Source organism: Rhynchophorus ferrugineus, unplaced genomic scaffold, assembly GCF_030347505.1.
Source record: "Rhynchophorus ferrugineus isolate W39M unplaced genomic scaffold, kcgeb_rfMv2 rfM11, whole genome shotgun sequence".
NCBI classification, from domain to species: Eukaryota; Metazoa; Arthropoda; class Insecta; order Coleoptera; family Curculionidae; genus Rhynchophorus; species Rhynchophorus ferrugineus.
The window spans coordinates 11,745,173-11,761,580 of record NW_027472590.1 but is presented as its reverse complement, the minus strand read 5'-3'; the positions used below and the strand labels follow the sequence as shown (position 1 = coordinate 11,761,580).

The 16,408-nt window shown below is 30.7% G+C and overlaps 1 protein-coding gene across 1 annotated transcript in view; it reads left to right on the top strand.

Moving 5' to 3' along the window:
- The window catches only part of UBL3 (Ubiquitin like 3), a 38,094-nt gene extending 22,142 nt beyond the window's left edge, over nucleotides 1-15,952 (top strand). The window contains exon 4 of the mRNA XM_076417587.1: nucleotides 13,950-15,952. Coding sequence (XP_076273702.1) covers nucleotides 13,950-14,014 — 65 coding nt within the window. The 3' untranslated portion in view covers nucleotides 14,015-15,952. The remainder of the gene's footprint in view (nucleotides 1-13,949) is intronic.
- Nucleotides 15,953-16,408: the final 456 nt, after the last annotated feature.

The following is a 16,408-nucleotide window of genomic DNA, read 5'->3' as shown; positions in this document are numbered from 1 at the left end:
AAGTTGGATGTTTCTTGTGACGGATATTAGATCCTCGTGTGATGATAAACCACCGTATCGCCAGCGTATGTTCAAACAGTAGTGTTTCTTGAGGTCAGTAGATCAGCTGTATACAATAGATATAACAATGGGCCAAGAACAGTGCTCTGCGGAACACCCTAATATATTGGGTGTAGGTCGGTGTATTCGTCACCCTGATTGACAATAAAATGTCTGTCTGTGAGGTATGATTTCAGCAGTTAAAAGTGCGTATGTGGCAAAAGCTTTTTTAGTTTAACATGCAGTCCAGTGTGCCACACCTTGTCGAAGGTCTGAGCTATATCGAGAAATGCAGTGGAACAATATTTTTTATCGTTTAAGTTTTTGTTAATTTGGTTGACTATGTATTTGCTCTGTTGTTCTCTGTGTGTTTATTACAGAAGCCAAATTGAAGCCCTAGAATAATATTTCTCTCTCCTTGATTTGCGATTGTTTCGAGTCTTTTAATGTATAGTTTTTCAAAAAGTTTAGAGATCACAGTTAACAGGCTTATAGGACGATAATAGGAGACATATTCTAATTTTTTCCCTGGTTTAGGAATCATGATTTGAGCCACTTTCCAAATGCTAGGAAAATAATTAAGTCTTAGCATGGCATTAAATCTGAATGTTACTAATTTCATGCACTTCCTCTGAGAGCCCTTTTAAGATTCTTCCAGTAATTAGGTTAAAACTAGGAGCTTTTTTAACATTGATTTCTTTAACAATTGTTTATTTTGCTTCCTTAACAATAAATTTCTCATGCGGCAGATCCATTTGAAACGGAGTGTTAAGAAAGTCAATTATATTAGTTTCTTCTGTTGCGGATATTTTAGACGGGCACGGATTAGATACTGTTTTTAAGTGTTTAAAGAAAACTTCCGCTTTATCTTTATCATTCCTAGCCCAGGTATTTGTTGTCAATTTTAATGGGTGTATTATGTTGCTGAGGTTTTTCAAACTTCTTTGTTACTTTCCAGAGAGAATATTCCTTTGCGTCAGCTGGCGTTAAGTTTTCTAAATAGTTTTGAATTCCCTGATTTTGTTCCTTATTTATTAGCTCTTTCAGCTCTTTTGTGGCCTTGTTGAATTTTCTCTTGTTTTCTTCAGTTCTGATTTGTTGCCGGGTTTTTCGCAGTTTTCTGTTTTAAGAAATTTTTTGTTTAATTGTAGATGAAAAATAAATTAAACTTTTGATTGCCGCGCTATTAGATGTTGCGTATCATGCGGCCTTTTGTATAGTTTTTGTTATATTTTTTGCTAGTATTTATGTATCTCTTTCTGTTTTGAGACGTAAATTTAGGAATATTAGAGTGTGTAGTCTCTCTAAATAATGACCAGTTAGTTTTGGTCTTATGCAAAGAAGGTGGTTTTATTTTGTTGATAATATTTGAGTTTTCTGTTATAATAACCGGTGAATGATCACATGATAGATCAAAGCATGATTCAGCTGTGCACGTTTTGGTATAACATCAATATGGCTCCATTTATTTCAGGTGACACTTTAAAAGTTTATCAAATCTTCCTTATAAGCTTTCTTTTAGTTGTGATGCAATAATAGTATAATGCCTCAAGTTGCAATCCTGCAGCCGATCTAATCTGGTTCTTATAGACACTAAAGTAGTACACTAGAGTTGTTGTCCTGAAAGTATTGTAAAGCTGTATCAATTGATTTCAATACTTGAATGAATTCTTCCTCTATGTGTTCTTGTTCTATGTTATTTAGTTTTCATTTACTTTTCACGAGCTGCACGATAGAATGGTAAAAATAATTGTGGGAGGCACTCTTGTGAGACAGGGATATTTTAACTGATATCCAATACGGTCGTTTACGAAGTATTTATATTCAAATGTATTTTGAAGTCGTAAGTATTTAAAATACTGACTACAAAGTACCTTATCGCCAAGTAATTGAAATACCAATCACAAATAACATTTAAAGATGCACTTGAATTGCAAATACAAAATATGAATTTGTATTTCAATTACAAGTAATTCAAATACTGCCCCATCTTGGTTGTGGCGAAATCACTGATACACTGGTCCCAACATACATCTTTGTGACACACGCCACTCTTTAACAGGTTGAGATCAGAGTATATTCTTTCATGTTGAACACGGAAAAGCAGATAGAAATGTTTAGGGATATGTGACTTTATTTTATAGGTCTTTATTCCACATTCTCAAAAACCTACGCATGATCGAGAAAGACAGCAGAGTACTCTCCTTTTTCATCCCGAGACTTTTCAATTACTTCTAGAATAATAGAAATCTTAATTCAAGACAACAATAAACTTATTTATATACCTAGTTATTAGCGATGATAAAAAAGTCCTATATTTTTATACCGATAAGGATAATATATCCAAATATATGCACTATTGACGTCAAAATTGATATTCAGGCGACACATTTATTCTCCAAAATATATGTTCATCGGGTTCATTATTATTTAAACGATATCATATCGAAATTAGTAGAGTAAATTTGGTGGTACAGTTTATCTCAACGCCGAACACGGAATTCTCCGAATACTTCGTAATTAGAGATATGTGTCAATAAGGGCTCGATGCTGCTATCGATCCGGCAAGGTGGTAATCCAACGCTGTTAAGTGGAATATCGGCCTGAGTAAGGCGTTGATTTTGAACCCTCACATCTTGTTCTGCGTTAAACAACGTGTACAAATCATATAAAATATATTTTTCTTCATACAATTATACAACAAAATGTTCATAAAACGACTGAATGCTTGTATAAACATTAATAAAGCGGTGATAAACATTTATTTGTATAGCCTTGTAAAAATTATTAGACTTTATTAAATGGATTTACTTTTGATAGCTAATATTTGACTAATTAAATATCTTTCTATCTATCGATATTTACCCCTGATTTAACTAATCATTTAATGTATTTAGCATTCTATCATACGAGGGTTGCTATTTATATTTTGAGGCATGGCAGTGCTGGTGTTGTTAGGTTAATCTCTTATAACTAGCGTTGGGAACTATCGACAGAAAACAGTCGATAGTTGCAAAAGTAGCGGCTGAAAATAGTAATTATTATTTTGAATTGCTTTTTTGGAAATAGTAATTACTATTTTCAGTCAAATGCACAGTTCGACTGTTTTGTTCAATTCATGATGTCAGATGAAGATATACGAACCCTTTCCTGTATAAATTGTAAGAGGAAAGGACGGAGAAAACTGCTTGGAGCGTTTAATTTTATATGTGCTTATATTTAAAGGTAGTATAAGCAAAACGGAGACGTACATGTTCCTTCACGTACTAACTTAAAAAAAAGGAAAAAATAATTACTGAATACTATTAAAATGCAATTAATAATTTCATTTTAAAGGAAGTAGAATTACTTTTATATTTGAATGTTCTGTGCATCTGTAAAAAGGAATGGAATTTTTCTATTGAATGGAATAATACTCCACAATTGTTTTATCGTATTTTTTAATATGTTAATTGCTATTTTCAAATAATATACTATAATAAATATAGACAATACAATAGAACTTAAACAAAAAACTAAAAACTAAAGATGTATAATAACCATAAATACTAAATAAAAATTAAACATATACCGAATCATAGAAAAAAAAAATTAATACATGTCATAATGAAAAATGATCGCACATTAACTACTAGAGCTTTTTTAAATAAAGTAAATGCTTTATTTATTACTGAACGGAAATATTTTTTAACAAAAATCGAAAGAGTAATCGAAATATTACCTATTATTTCCATAAAAACAGTCAAAATATTTTACTATTTATCATTCTCAATTTTAATATTTCTGATCACAATATGTTTTTTAACAATTTTGAAAAATATCGTACCAAAATACTAAAATGTTAATATACAATATATTTTTATTTGCAAGCCAACTACCAAAAAAATCATAAAACTACATATATTACATATAAATCTATGTAAGCATAAATTGAGTACATTTTTGGCAAGATCGCGACTAGGGCGACAGAGCCAGAACATTAAAAATCAGTCGAATGAAACAAGTAGAACTAAAAATAATAACAAAATCAGTTGGACCGAAAATAGCGACTGAAAACAGTCACTGGTAAAAAGTAGTAAAATCAGTCGATAGTCGATTTCAGTCTATAGTTCCCAGCACTAGATTTTATTTATTAGAAAGCATACCGACCCCGTCATCTCACTCGTTCATCATTCAGTTAGTTTTTAAACAGATGACCGTATTACATAACATAGATTGAGAAGAGACAACTAAGTTGGCAGTGGGACACTTACAGAGAATGGAGGACGCAAGATAGGTAAAGAGAGTTAAAGGAATTTATATAGTGAGAAAGAAAGAATATGAATTAAATGTTTTCTCTAATTTTTAATGTAACATTCTTTTTCACCACACTGTATATACAATTCTGTTTTCTTCTTACGGAGTTGTTTATATTCTGAATTGAATGTATTCAATACTATTAGTTACGTATGGAAATGTAATGTTTAATCATAAATATATATTGTTGGAGGAGGTAGATTTAATATTAATATATTCCGTATCAGTAAAAACAAATAAATACAAATAGCGTTCCTTGTTTACTATGTCTGGACCATTAGCTTATTGACCTCTTGTCGAGCGTTTTGTGCACCAGTTTAGAGATAGATAAGCGATATTTTATTGTAGATTCGTAATTGTGGATATGTGCATTATATGAACTGATTAGTCGAGCAATGCTGTAATACAGTTTTAATTATCGAGGTCAAATTTTATAGTGTTGGTTATTTGAGGTTTCTGGAGATATTCGTAGGCTATTAGTGATTTGATCTTTGCTTGAATGTTATCGGTGTTTCCTTTTTCGATTCAATTGTTCAATTTTAAATACATTGTTGTAAATAATATCCTAAATAATTGTTAAATTAAGTAATGCTATTTAGTTTTAATTTACCGTTTCTTTGTACCGGGTGATTCAATAAGTTCCTCGAGCTTCATCGATATAAGTTCTGAAATATGAAGGGTTCAGAATAAAAATACTTTTAACAAAATAATGAACCGACTTCAAAAAATTAATAAGGAACTCACCGAAAAGTAAAAAATAATCAAACTTAGAATTTTAAGGAAAAAAACGATTTAAAATAAAATATGTACTTAACAATATTTGTAATAACTAAATAAAACTAACCAAAAACCTTATTTAACCTATCTACTACGCGTAGATTATATTCTACTACATACACACAATTTAGCTTAATACCTACCTAAACCTATGCATCTATTTACAGTATTATTTTAACTACCAGATTACTTTGAAGTCGATGCAGAGCAAGAAATTAGATTTGTTTTGCTCGTAATTTAATTTTGTATATGTCACAATATTTTTGTATTGTTTGGACTCGGCACCGACTTCAAACTGATCACTTGGTAGTAGTTAAAATAATCTGTAAATATATAAATAGGTTTAGGTAGGTATTAAGCTAAATTGTGTGTATGTAGTAGAATATAATCTATGTGTAGTAGATATGTTAAATAAGGTTTTTGGTTATTTTTATGTAGTTATTATAACGGTTATTACGTAGATATTTTATTTTAAAACGTTTTTATTTTATGTGTTAAAAATCTAAGATTGCTTACTTTTCTCTTTTTAGTGTTAGATATTTACTTCATAAATTACGCAGTGGTTTTATTAAGTATTACAATGGGTAGTTAAGATGCAACCCGTATAAGGAAAAATAGGAATAAAAAACAATAATTGAAAATAACGAATGCTCAGACCCCAGGGTCCGCTACCTAGTCTAGGTGATTTGACAGATGTTCTACCAAAATAGAACAAAACGTTATTGCCCCCGTCGTTAATCGAACGCTTTAACAATTATACCATAGAAGCAGTTGCCTGCAATGTTTCTATGGCTTCTCATATGATATCTAGGCTAGTGCTTAAGAGGCAAACTGAAGTTCAGCAATAACATTATACACAAATATCTGATTATTTGAGATTAAAAAAGTATGTGAAAACTTTGTACGTGCCTTTGAATTTTGAGGGTTTCCCTCGATTTCCCCGGATTTCACAATCAGATCCTGACGTGGTTCCAATGGGACCATCTCGGAAGTGCACTTTTTCAAATAAAGAAAGAATTTTGAATATCGGTCCATAATTGACAGAGAAATCGACGAACATACATAAAAAATATACAGTCCAACATGGAACCTCCACCTTTTTTTAAAGTCGGTTAATGAAAAATATATATTTTAACGTTGAACGGCGGTACAAAAGGACAGTGAAGATTTATCATCACCACATTCAGTCTTAATATAATAAACACATGGTCATTTTACTTCGAATATACAGCTCCCTCCGCAAGAATATATGTTTATGGTTCCGACGCCATCCGCGAGAGACTTCATGCTGAACTGAACCATGCTAATCTCTATATCGCCTCCAAATCGATAAAGTCCCTATCCCCTGGCTCCAGAAGGTATCATAGGTCAGAAGGGTCAGCCCAAATCCGCCACGCTATCTGCAAAGGTAATGGCGTGTACAGTTTACTCTTCCCACTCCTCTGCAGAAAAAGAAGACTTCCAATACCCCAGAAAGCGACTCTGTATAAGATGTTAGTCCGTCCCGTCTGCCTCTACGGAGCACAGGTACAGGTACAGGCCTCTGAGAGACAACTTGTACAACTACTCCAAGTGTTCCAAACCAAAAAAGTCCGCGTGTTACTCAGTCCCTAATGGTTTATGAGGAACGTCAATACACACTTCGAATCAGGCATCCCGTTTGTGCAGAATTTCATGAACATGCACAGTGTAAAGTTCTCCCTCGGCGCTTTAGAACACGATAACAATCTGCTGTTTCCCGAACCCGAAGCAACATCAGCAAAAGACTAGCTGGTCTGCCAAACAAATATGAATATACGTGGTCGTTATACTATATCGACAGCTTATAAATTCCATTAAAACTATTGTGAGTATCGCCTGTACCTTCGTAAGTTTGCTCTAAGCCCTCGTAAGTTTTGATGCATCAAAATTCCAATAGCCTGCTGAAACTGAGCTACTGTAGTTCTTTGCTTTTGGTCCCGTACACTCTAAACTCCAAGCTTCTGTTCAAATTCCAGTAAACTATGTTAATTCATGACAATAACAATAATTGAATCATTATGGGAGACATTCCGCTGGAAACTATTCAGACACTTTATACCTTATTAATAAGTAAATATAAGTCAGGTGGTCATATTCTTTTTTTCTTGTTCACACTTCGAATATTTCTTTCGTGAACATTTTTTTTGTTATTATTATTTAATTATTAATAGACATTGTTACTAACTGTTGTTACTGTTTCCGTCTAATCTACAATTTGTCTTTATGATAACTTAAATCTAGGTATATAACTAGGAGGACCCATCGGCCCTATCTCAGTCTCTTATGAAATAATGTTTATACATGTCAGAGCTGTATTTTTTATTATATGCACCTCACTACACAACACTACACAAGATCAGATGGTTTGATTTTTTTGAGTCTGTGCACTGTTCTGGTGGTATCCAAAAGCTGCAATATTTCAATATTCTCATGAGAATGGAGTCTCCCCTCATGCCCCCTTGCAATTCCTTTGATTTCTTAACTGACTGTGGATATCTGAAGGTCTCGATGTAGGTAATCAGTTCTGCAGTATTTGGAAGCGCCCACAATACCTCGCAGGGACTTTGTTCTGAAAAATTTGTATTTTATTTATGTTACACTTTGCAGAACATCCCCATAATTGAACACCGTATGTCCATATAGGTTTCAGTATTTGATTATATAATAGCAATTTATTATGTACTGATAATTGCGATTTTCTTCCAGTTAGCCAGTACATTTTCCTATATTTCAATTCCAGTTCTTTTCTTCCTTATATGTTCCTTCCAGAGAAATTTTGCATCTACATTCATTCCGAGAGATTTAGCGTTGTTGCTACGTGGAATGATAGTATTATGTTAATGGAGCTAGTACGGTCTGTTTATAGGTGAACTGGACATGTACACATTTACTTTCATTAATTCTTATTTTCCAAACTTGTGTCCAATTATTTATATTGTCACTTGCCTGTTGTAATTTTCGTGAGGCTTCTTCACTATTGTCTCCGACAGCTATAATCGCAGTGTCATCAGCAAATGTAGCCATCGTAATATTTTTCGTTTGTGGTATATCACAAGTGCAGAGTAGATAAAGCATTGGTCCCAGTACACTTCCTTGTGGTACACCTGCTTTAGCTTCTTTTATTGTAGAGTAAGCTTCTTCCTGTTTAACTCTAAACATTCTGGTTGTAATGTATGATTTTAATAGTTCGGTGTGTTTTTTTGGTAGCATATTCTGTAGTTTATGAACAAGGTCTTCATGCCAAACCTTATCGAGGGCTTGTGCTACATCTAAGAATATAGCATACTTTTTTATTTTCGTAGACTTTTTCAATAACTGTTATTCTGTGGACCTGGTCAATTTTTGAGCGCTTGTTAATAAACCCAAACTGGTGTGTTGGTATTTGGGTTTTTCTCTCTACGATGACGTGACAAATGATTTTCAAACGAAGTCGTATTTTGCAGGTTTTCCTGATATGACCTATAAATTAGAAGATTAGTGATTGTGATCGGACAATCCAGTAAGTAAACGTGCAATTATATATATATATATATATATATATATATATATATATATATATATATATATATATAATATATGTTTAAAATCAAAAGTTACCTTCCTGAAACAACTATATTACCCGATTTTAATCCATAAGCCGGCATGGGACGTCATCATTTTAATGCAGGTCAAAAATAAACTGAACTAACTCGAATGCCAACACGGTTTTATTTCAAGTTATACATTTGTTTTTTCTTGGCAAAATTATTCATACATTTATAATTAGAACTATTTTCAATATACAGTGCCGTGAAAAAATATAGACTCGGACCATCCTGTAATATTTATGAAAAAAATTACTTCGTGGTAAGTTATTATTTGATGCTGAAAGATCGAGGTATTTATACTAGATACTAGGTCTTAGCGGAAGAACTGTTTCGATATAACTTCTACTGGAACATCATCTTTGATATTAGTGAATAGATATCCAAACTGTGATGCTAGATCATACCTAAATATCGAAAAAAATATACAGGACTTCAAGAGACTTAACTAATAAAGAATTCTAGTGTTCGAAATTCGACGGTAATTCATATGAACACAATTTAAAAAAGATATAGTATACTACAATTCGGTTTCACTCGGATACGATAGCAAAAACTAACGCTCAAAATTATTTTTACAAAAAAAAACTTGTATTGCTCTGAGTTAGTGGTAAGTTTCGTATAAAATCCCAATAATCACGGAAATATTTTTTTCACCTATGAAAACTGCGAAAATTATTATGATTATACTTAATTGCTAAAATATTCAAATGATAAAACCTTATATTACTATATAACAGGTCAATTGAAAAGTCCCCAGCCTGATACATAGATGGCGCTACTAGAATTAAATCCATATGTTTTTTAGTTAGCCCTAAGCCTCAAAAGATGAAGAAGACAATCAAGGATTAATATGCTAAGTTTAGACGTGGTGAAATGAGCACCGAAGGCGGTGAACGCAGTGGATACCCAAAAGAGGTTATTATCGACGAAAACGTTAAAATAAATCCACAAAATGATTTTGAATGACCGTAAATTGAAACTGAATGAAATCGCTGACACTCTAAAGATATCAACTGAACGCGTACATCATATCATTCGCGAATATTTCGGTATGAGAAAGCTTTATGCAAAGTGGCTGCCGCGCGAGCTCACTTTTGACCAAAAACAACGACGAGTCGATGTTTCGGAGCAGTGTTTGAAGATGATCAAGCGATACGTGACAATGGATACATGGCTCCATCATTTCACTTCGAAGTCCAATCGACAGTCATCCGACTGCACACGATAAACCCGCTCCAAAGCGTGGGAAAACACAACAGTCGGCTGGCAAGGTTATGGCGCCTGTATTTTGGAATACGCATGGAATAATCATTGACTATCTTGAAAAAGGAAGAACCATCAACAGCAACTATTACACAGCGTTATTCGACCGTTTGAAGGATGAAATCGCCGCAAAACGCTCGCATTTGAAGAAAAAGAAAATGCTGCTTCACCAAGACAATGCATCGTGTCAAAAATCCATGAATTGGGCTTCGAATTACTTCCTCATCCACCTCATATCCGGATCTGGCCACCAGCGACTTTTTCCTGTTCTCAGATCTCAAAAGAATGCTCGCGGGAAGAAATTTTATTTGAATGAATAGATGATCGCCGAAATTGAGACTTATTTTCAAGCAAAGGACAAATCGTACTATAAAAATGGTATCGAAAAGTTGGAAAGTCGCTATAATCAGTGTATCATCCTTGAAGGGAATTATGTTGAATAAAAAAGAACTAATTTTGCCAAAAAATGTGTTTTACTGTGGTAGACAGTCAACTTGTTATATGTGTATATATATATATATATATATATATATATATATATATATATATATATATATATATATAATGAAAAACGAATCAATATTTTTAACAAAGGAGTACCTGTTTACCTATTGTATGTAAATGAATGAATTATTTATTCCATTCTTCCATTTTTAAGGTATAATGTATGATTTAAGGCCATGGTAGGCGGTATGTTCTCCGGATGTCGCTCTACATTTTTTTTTAATTAAGTATGTTTCCCTTTTACTACAAAAGTTTTTTATATTTAATAGTTTTTGTAACATCCACTTTTACTATGTACAAAATCATAAATATATTTACTGCGTTCAACATTTGTCTATGCTTTATGCATTTATTTGGGTAACGTGAGATGAATTTCAAATTTATCTAACACAATGACACACTGAAGCATCATCAGAAGCATTATTATTTCTGTCACTCCTTAAGCAGTAATAGTTTCCCTTATGCTCCTTTGTCACTGGTTTTCTACTAGCTCCTTACTATTATATAATATGAATCTGGAGGAGATATTTGCCGATATTTCCTCATGTGAACAGAAGGGGCAAATAATTCTTCTTAGTTTCGATCTCATTATTCTCAATTTGTTCCAAACAATACAGAAATAATCAAAGTAGCTGAGTTTAGTCAATATCGATTAATAATTTTAGACAACGTTTAATAATTAAACCATAGCAGATTATTTTTTCATTAAAGAAATATATTAGGAAGCTTAATATATAGCCCTTCCAATAAAACAGTCAATGTACGTCATCAAAATATATTACGTTAACGCCTCGTAATGTTTTGATGACTAATGCTTTGAAGAATTTTGTAGGCATTTGACAGCAGAGTCGACCAGTACCAACACAAATAGAATTTTATAGACTGATTCTTTTATATATATATATATATATATATATATATATATATATATATATAAATCTGTCAATCTAAGTATCAAAATTTAGGACATCAGAACATCACTTTTGGCAATATATTCGACGTCGATTATGGGAAGGACTTTATATCTGGCGAAAACAGTGAATCTACCGTGTAAAAGTTAGATCTGGCAACATCGCCTGGCTCTATTAAACATACCGTTAAAATAGGCCCGAAGTCCATCGTATGTCCATACCTTATCGTATTAATATATAGATACTTAGAGTTTATACTTAGTTTATACTATACAATTAGATATTGTTTACAAAATGTTATAATTATTTTAAAGACTAATATAAAATAAAACATAATATAAGAAATGTATCTAAATTCAATATATTAAGGTAAAATTTTTTTTTTTTAAAAGGAAACCCACAAAAAAAGGAAAAATTCCCGAACAGATATAATTAATTAACTGGGGACGAAAATACAATTTTCAACCACATCATCTCTATACACGTTATCGTAATTAAACAGCATTTCAAGACCCAATATAGCAACATTGCAGTGGTCAGCGTGCAGTCCGGATGAAAATATTCAGGAAATCCCAGCTAGGAAAATTTACGACCAAGAAAAAAACACCAATTAATAATATTTCTTAGCTCAAACAAAAATTGCATTCTTCTCGGCGTAAAAATTCATTATTAAAGTTCTTAATTGATAGCGTGCTTGATAAATTAATTGCAATTATTTAAACAAGTGTAAATGAGCGAAAGTTAATTAATCGTAGACATTATAATGACACTGAATTTATAATTATTTGTAGTTAACATTTTTTTAAAAATATTGTTACGTTATTGTACAAAATATTGTTACATAAAGTTGTTTACGGTTTGTATTAGAATAATATTTAGAAATACGAGGGTTGTTTGAATATAAACTTTAATTTTTTTATTTCAACTTAATTTTATTTTCCTTTTATTTCATTTTCATTTCATTATACAAAATATTGTTATATATAGTTGTTTACGGTATGTATTAGAATAATATTTAGAAATACGAGAGTTGTTTGAATATAAACTTTAATTTTTTCATTTCAAGTGGTGCTTCACGTCTGTGAAAAACACTATAATTTTTTAATTACTATTAATTTTTATTCGTAATAAACACGATAATCAATATTAATTAATCAACACGTTTGTTACCCTTTTTTTGAATAAAATATGTCGAAAAAACGTTTAAAAAAACTGTAAGGTTAATTTGGCTATATTGCCCAAATATTTGGTTAGGTTTAGAAGTTTAATAGAACATATTAGTAACTAAGACTAAATTTCCACGTTTTCATTGAAGCTGTGAAAATGAAGAACTTCATCCAAAACACAAGAGTCTAGTTCTGGAGAATCTCCGCATTTTCAAAAGGTTTTGAGTTTGCAACATTGCCAGTTGTTCAAAATTAAACGCATACTTGAGGAATATAATATAAACAGAATACATTATTTTGAATTCACAAGTTGACATAATATCATAGAACCTAATATTTCTGTTGAAATCCTAGTTAAAATATTTTTATATATTTTTCGTCCCTTATAATATTTAATATGAAGAGCCTTTTATAACCATCTTTCTTTTTAAAATAGTTTTTTTCAATACATAAATACTACAATAACAAACCAAAGTTATAGTTCTCGTAAATTATTCGTATACCTGAAGAGTATAATATATATATTCTGGAATTCTCAAATTAATCTAAAATCTCACTTGAAACTCAATTTTAAGTAAGTTTAATGTCTATTATTTTAAGCTTATGTATTATGTCTAAGTTATTTTATAAATCTATTTAATTTTAAAAGAAAAAAGAGAAAATAAAACATGTAAAGTAACAAATAAAATGTAGTCACTTTTATGTTTTGTACCTGTGTAATTCAATTGGGTTGCTTGCTGAATATTATATAAATCTTTATGAGTCAACATATCTAATCTTTTTAGATTGCCACTGCTTAAATTAGCTCGTATTTTATCCAGTAGTATAGCATCCAGTTGAATTTAAGCAGCTAGCTTAGCTGCAATCATACTTATATCTGATTTTAATAGCATTCACCTCTAACTCTTTTATATACTCTTATAAATTCCTAAATGGTAATGCTCAAATTTAGAAGTAATAATATTTTTACCAAAACAGGAACCCCTAACCTTAAAAAATCTTAAAGCCATCAAGTTGCAAGTTTATCAGGCAAAATAAACCGCACTTTTCATTTCAATTTGTAAATTTGTTTGGACCACTTTAATAGTAAAGAAAATAATAAACTAATAACGAGGTAACGAGTTACCTATTTAATCATTATTATCACAATAGGTAACCCAACGCGGAACTAGGAATTGGTACCGTATCATCTACCGTCTGGATGAATTAATTACATCTGAAATTTCCAAGATATATCTATTAATATTGTCAACAATATAAGATAATGTAACCTGTTAATGTTATGCAACCCTTCATACTGGCAAATAATGGATTAAGCCCAACACTAACAACACGTATGTTTATATTGCCTATCAAACCTGAATTTGTTTCTTTTTTTTTTTCAGATCAACGACAGAAAAGTAAAGGAGGAAACAGTAGCTGCTGCTCTGCATCCTGTTCCATTTTATAATTAAAACATATACATCTGATTCAATACTTACTTGTTTTATTGAAAAAGTTTTATATAGACAAAATAGTATAATAAAATATATGTATGAATGTATGGACGAGAGTGTGCGCGTTAACATATTCATTTCTACATGAAACTGTGTTTCATAATTAAATTTGTGATATATCATCGGTGTAAAAAAAAATGATACTCATGTGCCAGACTGTATTCTTATTTAGACTCCAGTCTAGCTGTTTTATTGTATATTAAGAAAATTATTGTACGTATATTATTGTTTCAAATTAGATTATAATGTTGTTTAATTAACATTATTTATAAACCTCCCATATCCCATATATTGAGATTAAATAACCACTTCGATACCTTCAATAACAATATTTATTCCAATTTTATTTTTCGAAAAACTTACACACAAATCCTATATGTAGTAAAAAAGATGAGATTTCTACAGGAGTTTTTTTTTTCTTTTTTAATTAACAATTGTTTTCATTTTATTTTTATTGTAGACTAAATTTTATGTTTTACTCCCCTGTAGAATGATCGAGAATTTATTTTAATTTTCTTTTTGACAGCATTAATACATTTATTATGGTTTGATGTATTGCAAAATAATTTTGGTCTGTAACCTCGCCATTTATAGTGATTGCTTTGATATGGCCAAAATATTTAAATGAGTGAACTGATATCTTATGCAATTACAGTACAACGTAATGATTTCTCATTATCTCGTAATAATAACATGGAAAATAGTTAAAGTAAAACCATAACGTTAAAGCAGGCTCGAAACGTTTTACTTGTTTATGACACTCTGGCCGTATCAAAGCAGACGTTCAATTGTTTGACGAAAATGTTATGTAGAATCAGGTTTTGCGCTAGTGCGTTTTCCAGGATTATTAAAAGCATTCATTCAGAACGACATTGACAACTGCCTCATCAAATCAATTAAGAAACACCCTCACATATGAATATCGGCTGTATCATTGTTTTTGTCCAGTATTTTACATTTATTTTTAAAATTTTATTTTTGTATTATAATGTGTAGGAAGTATTTGTAATATAGCAATATTATTCAGGTGGTGTCTATAATTGTATATATATATCTTAATATTGCTCTTATCTATCCTAGCTTAAAATTGTAGTAAATTGATAAAATAATAACATATATAAGTGGTTAGTTATCGCTGTTTAAACTAAGTTATTTCATGTTGTCAAAAATATATGTCAGAAGTAAGATTCCTTGTACACATTAAAATAGTTTATTTTAGCAAAACACAATTCCTCCAAACATAGATATTTTTAGAGCATATATTTCAGTGATTAAATTTATCCTTAATAATTTTCAAACTACCATCAGAATACGAACATGTCTTGCGATGTATCTTGATCTATTTCAAACACACTCTTATTCTTCATCATTATAATCACTGTCATAGATGTTTTGAACAATGTACTTATTTTTTCAATGTTAGATATTATGGTGCAAATTGATTTATCAACTGGTTCATCTTTAAATGTCTTAAAACACTTAGTTTCATTCATAAATATATATTAGGAATTATATCATGGATATACTAAAATAATAAATACCTCATGTATGGTGGTTTATTGATGTTAAGGTATCATTGTCTTAGCATAAATTAAAATCGAAAAAATGTCAAATCGAATATCAATTATGAAATCGTTCTAATGTGAATGGATTTGTCCCTGGGGTGAGTAGATTTTGCGGTTTTTAGGCGTTTTGAGTTCTTAATTTATCATTGCCTGAGTGTTATAGTTGTTATTTTTTAATATGTATATTTAAGCTAAGCCTAAGTATTCTATAATTTTCTTTGTTAACTCTAGCATTACCTGACTTCTCATAGAATGTATTGACCTAAATGTTTTGGTAATACACTTTATAAAAACATTACATAAAAATAAAAACGTAAAATTTATAAACAATGTTTTATTTTAACGCCTAAGACTTTTAAGTTTAAACAAAATATTTAGGAATTTCCAGGCACTTTATTTATTATAAGAATAATTCTATAATATAATTATATACAATCTAATTTCATTAATTCAATATAATTTTCTTTAAGTTTAAGAGAACGGTAAGTAAAATATAAAATTACAAGATGTTTGTATATTATAAGGTATTTTTGAATGATTATCCATTTTAATCATGCAGATATTAATTTGTTTGTGAACTTTTTTTTTTTGGAATCTTACTCATCATCTAACATTTTTAATCTCCTGATATTCTTGCCAATACATACGTGTTTAATTAAACTAACGAATAAATCTCCCTTTGCAATTTCTACATTTAATAATAAATTTATTTAACATTTAATTCATTCGTAAATACATGTTAGAGTGTTATAAATGTATTACAACAAAAAACGGTTAATTAAG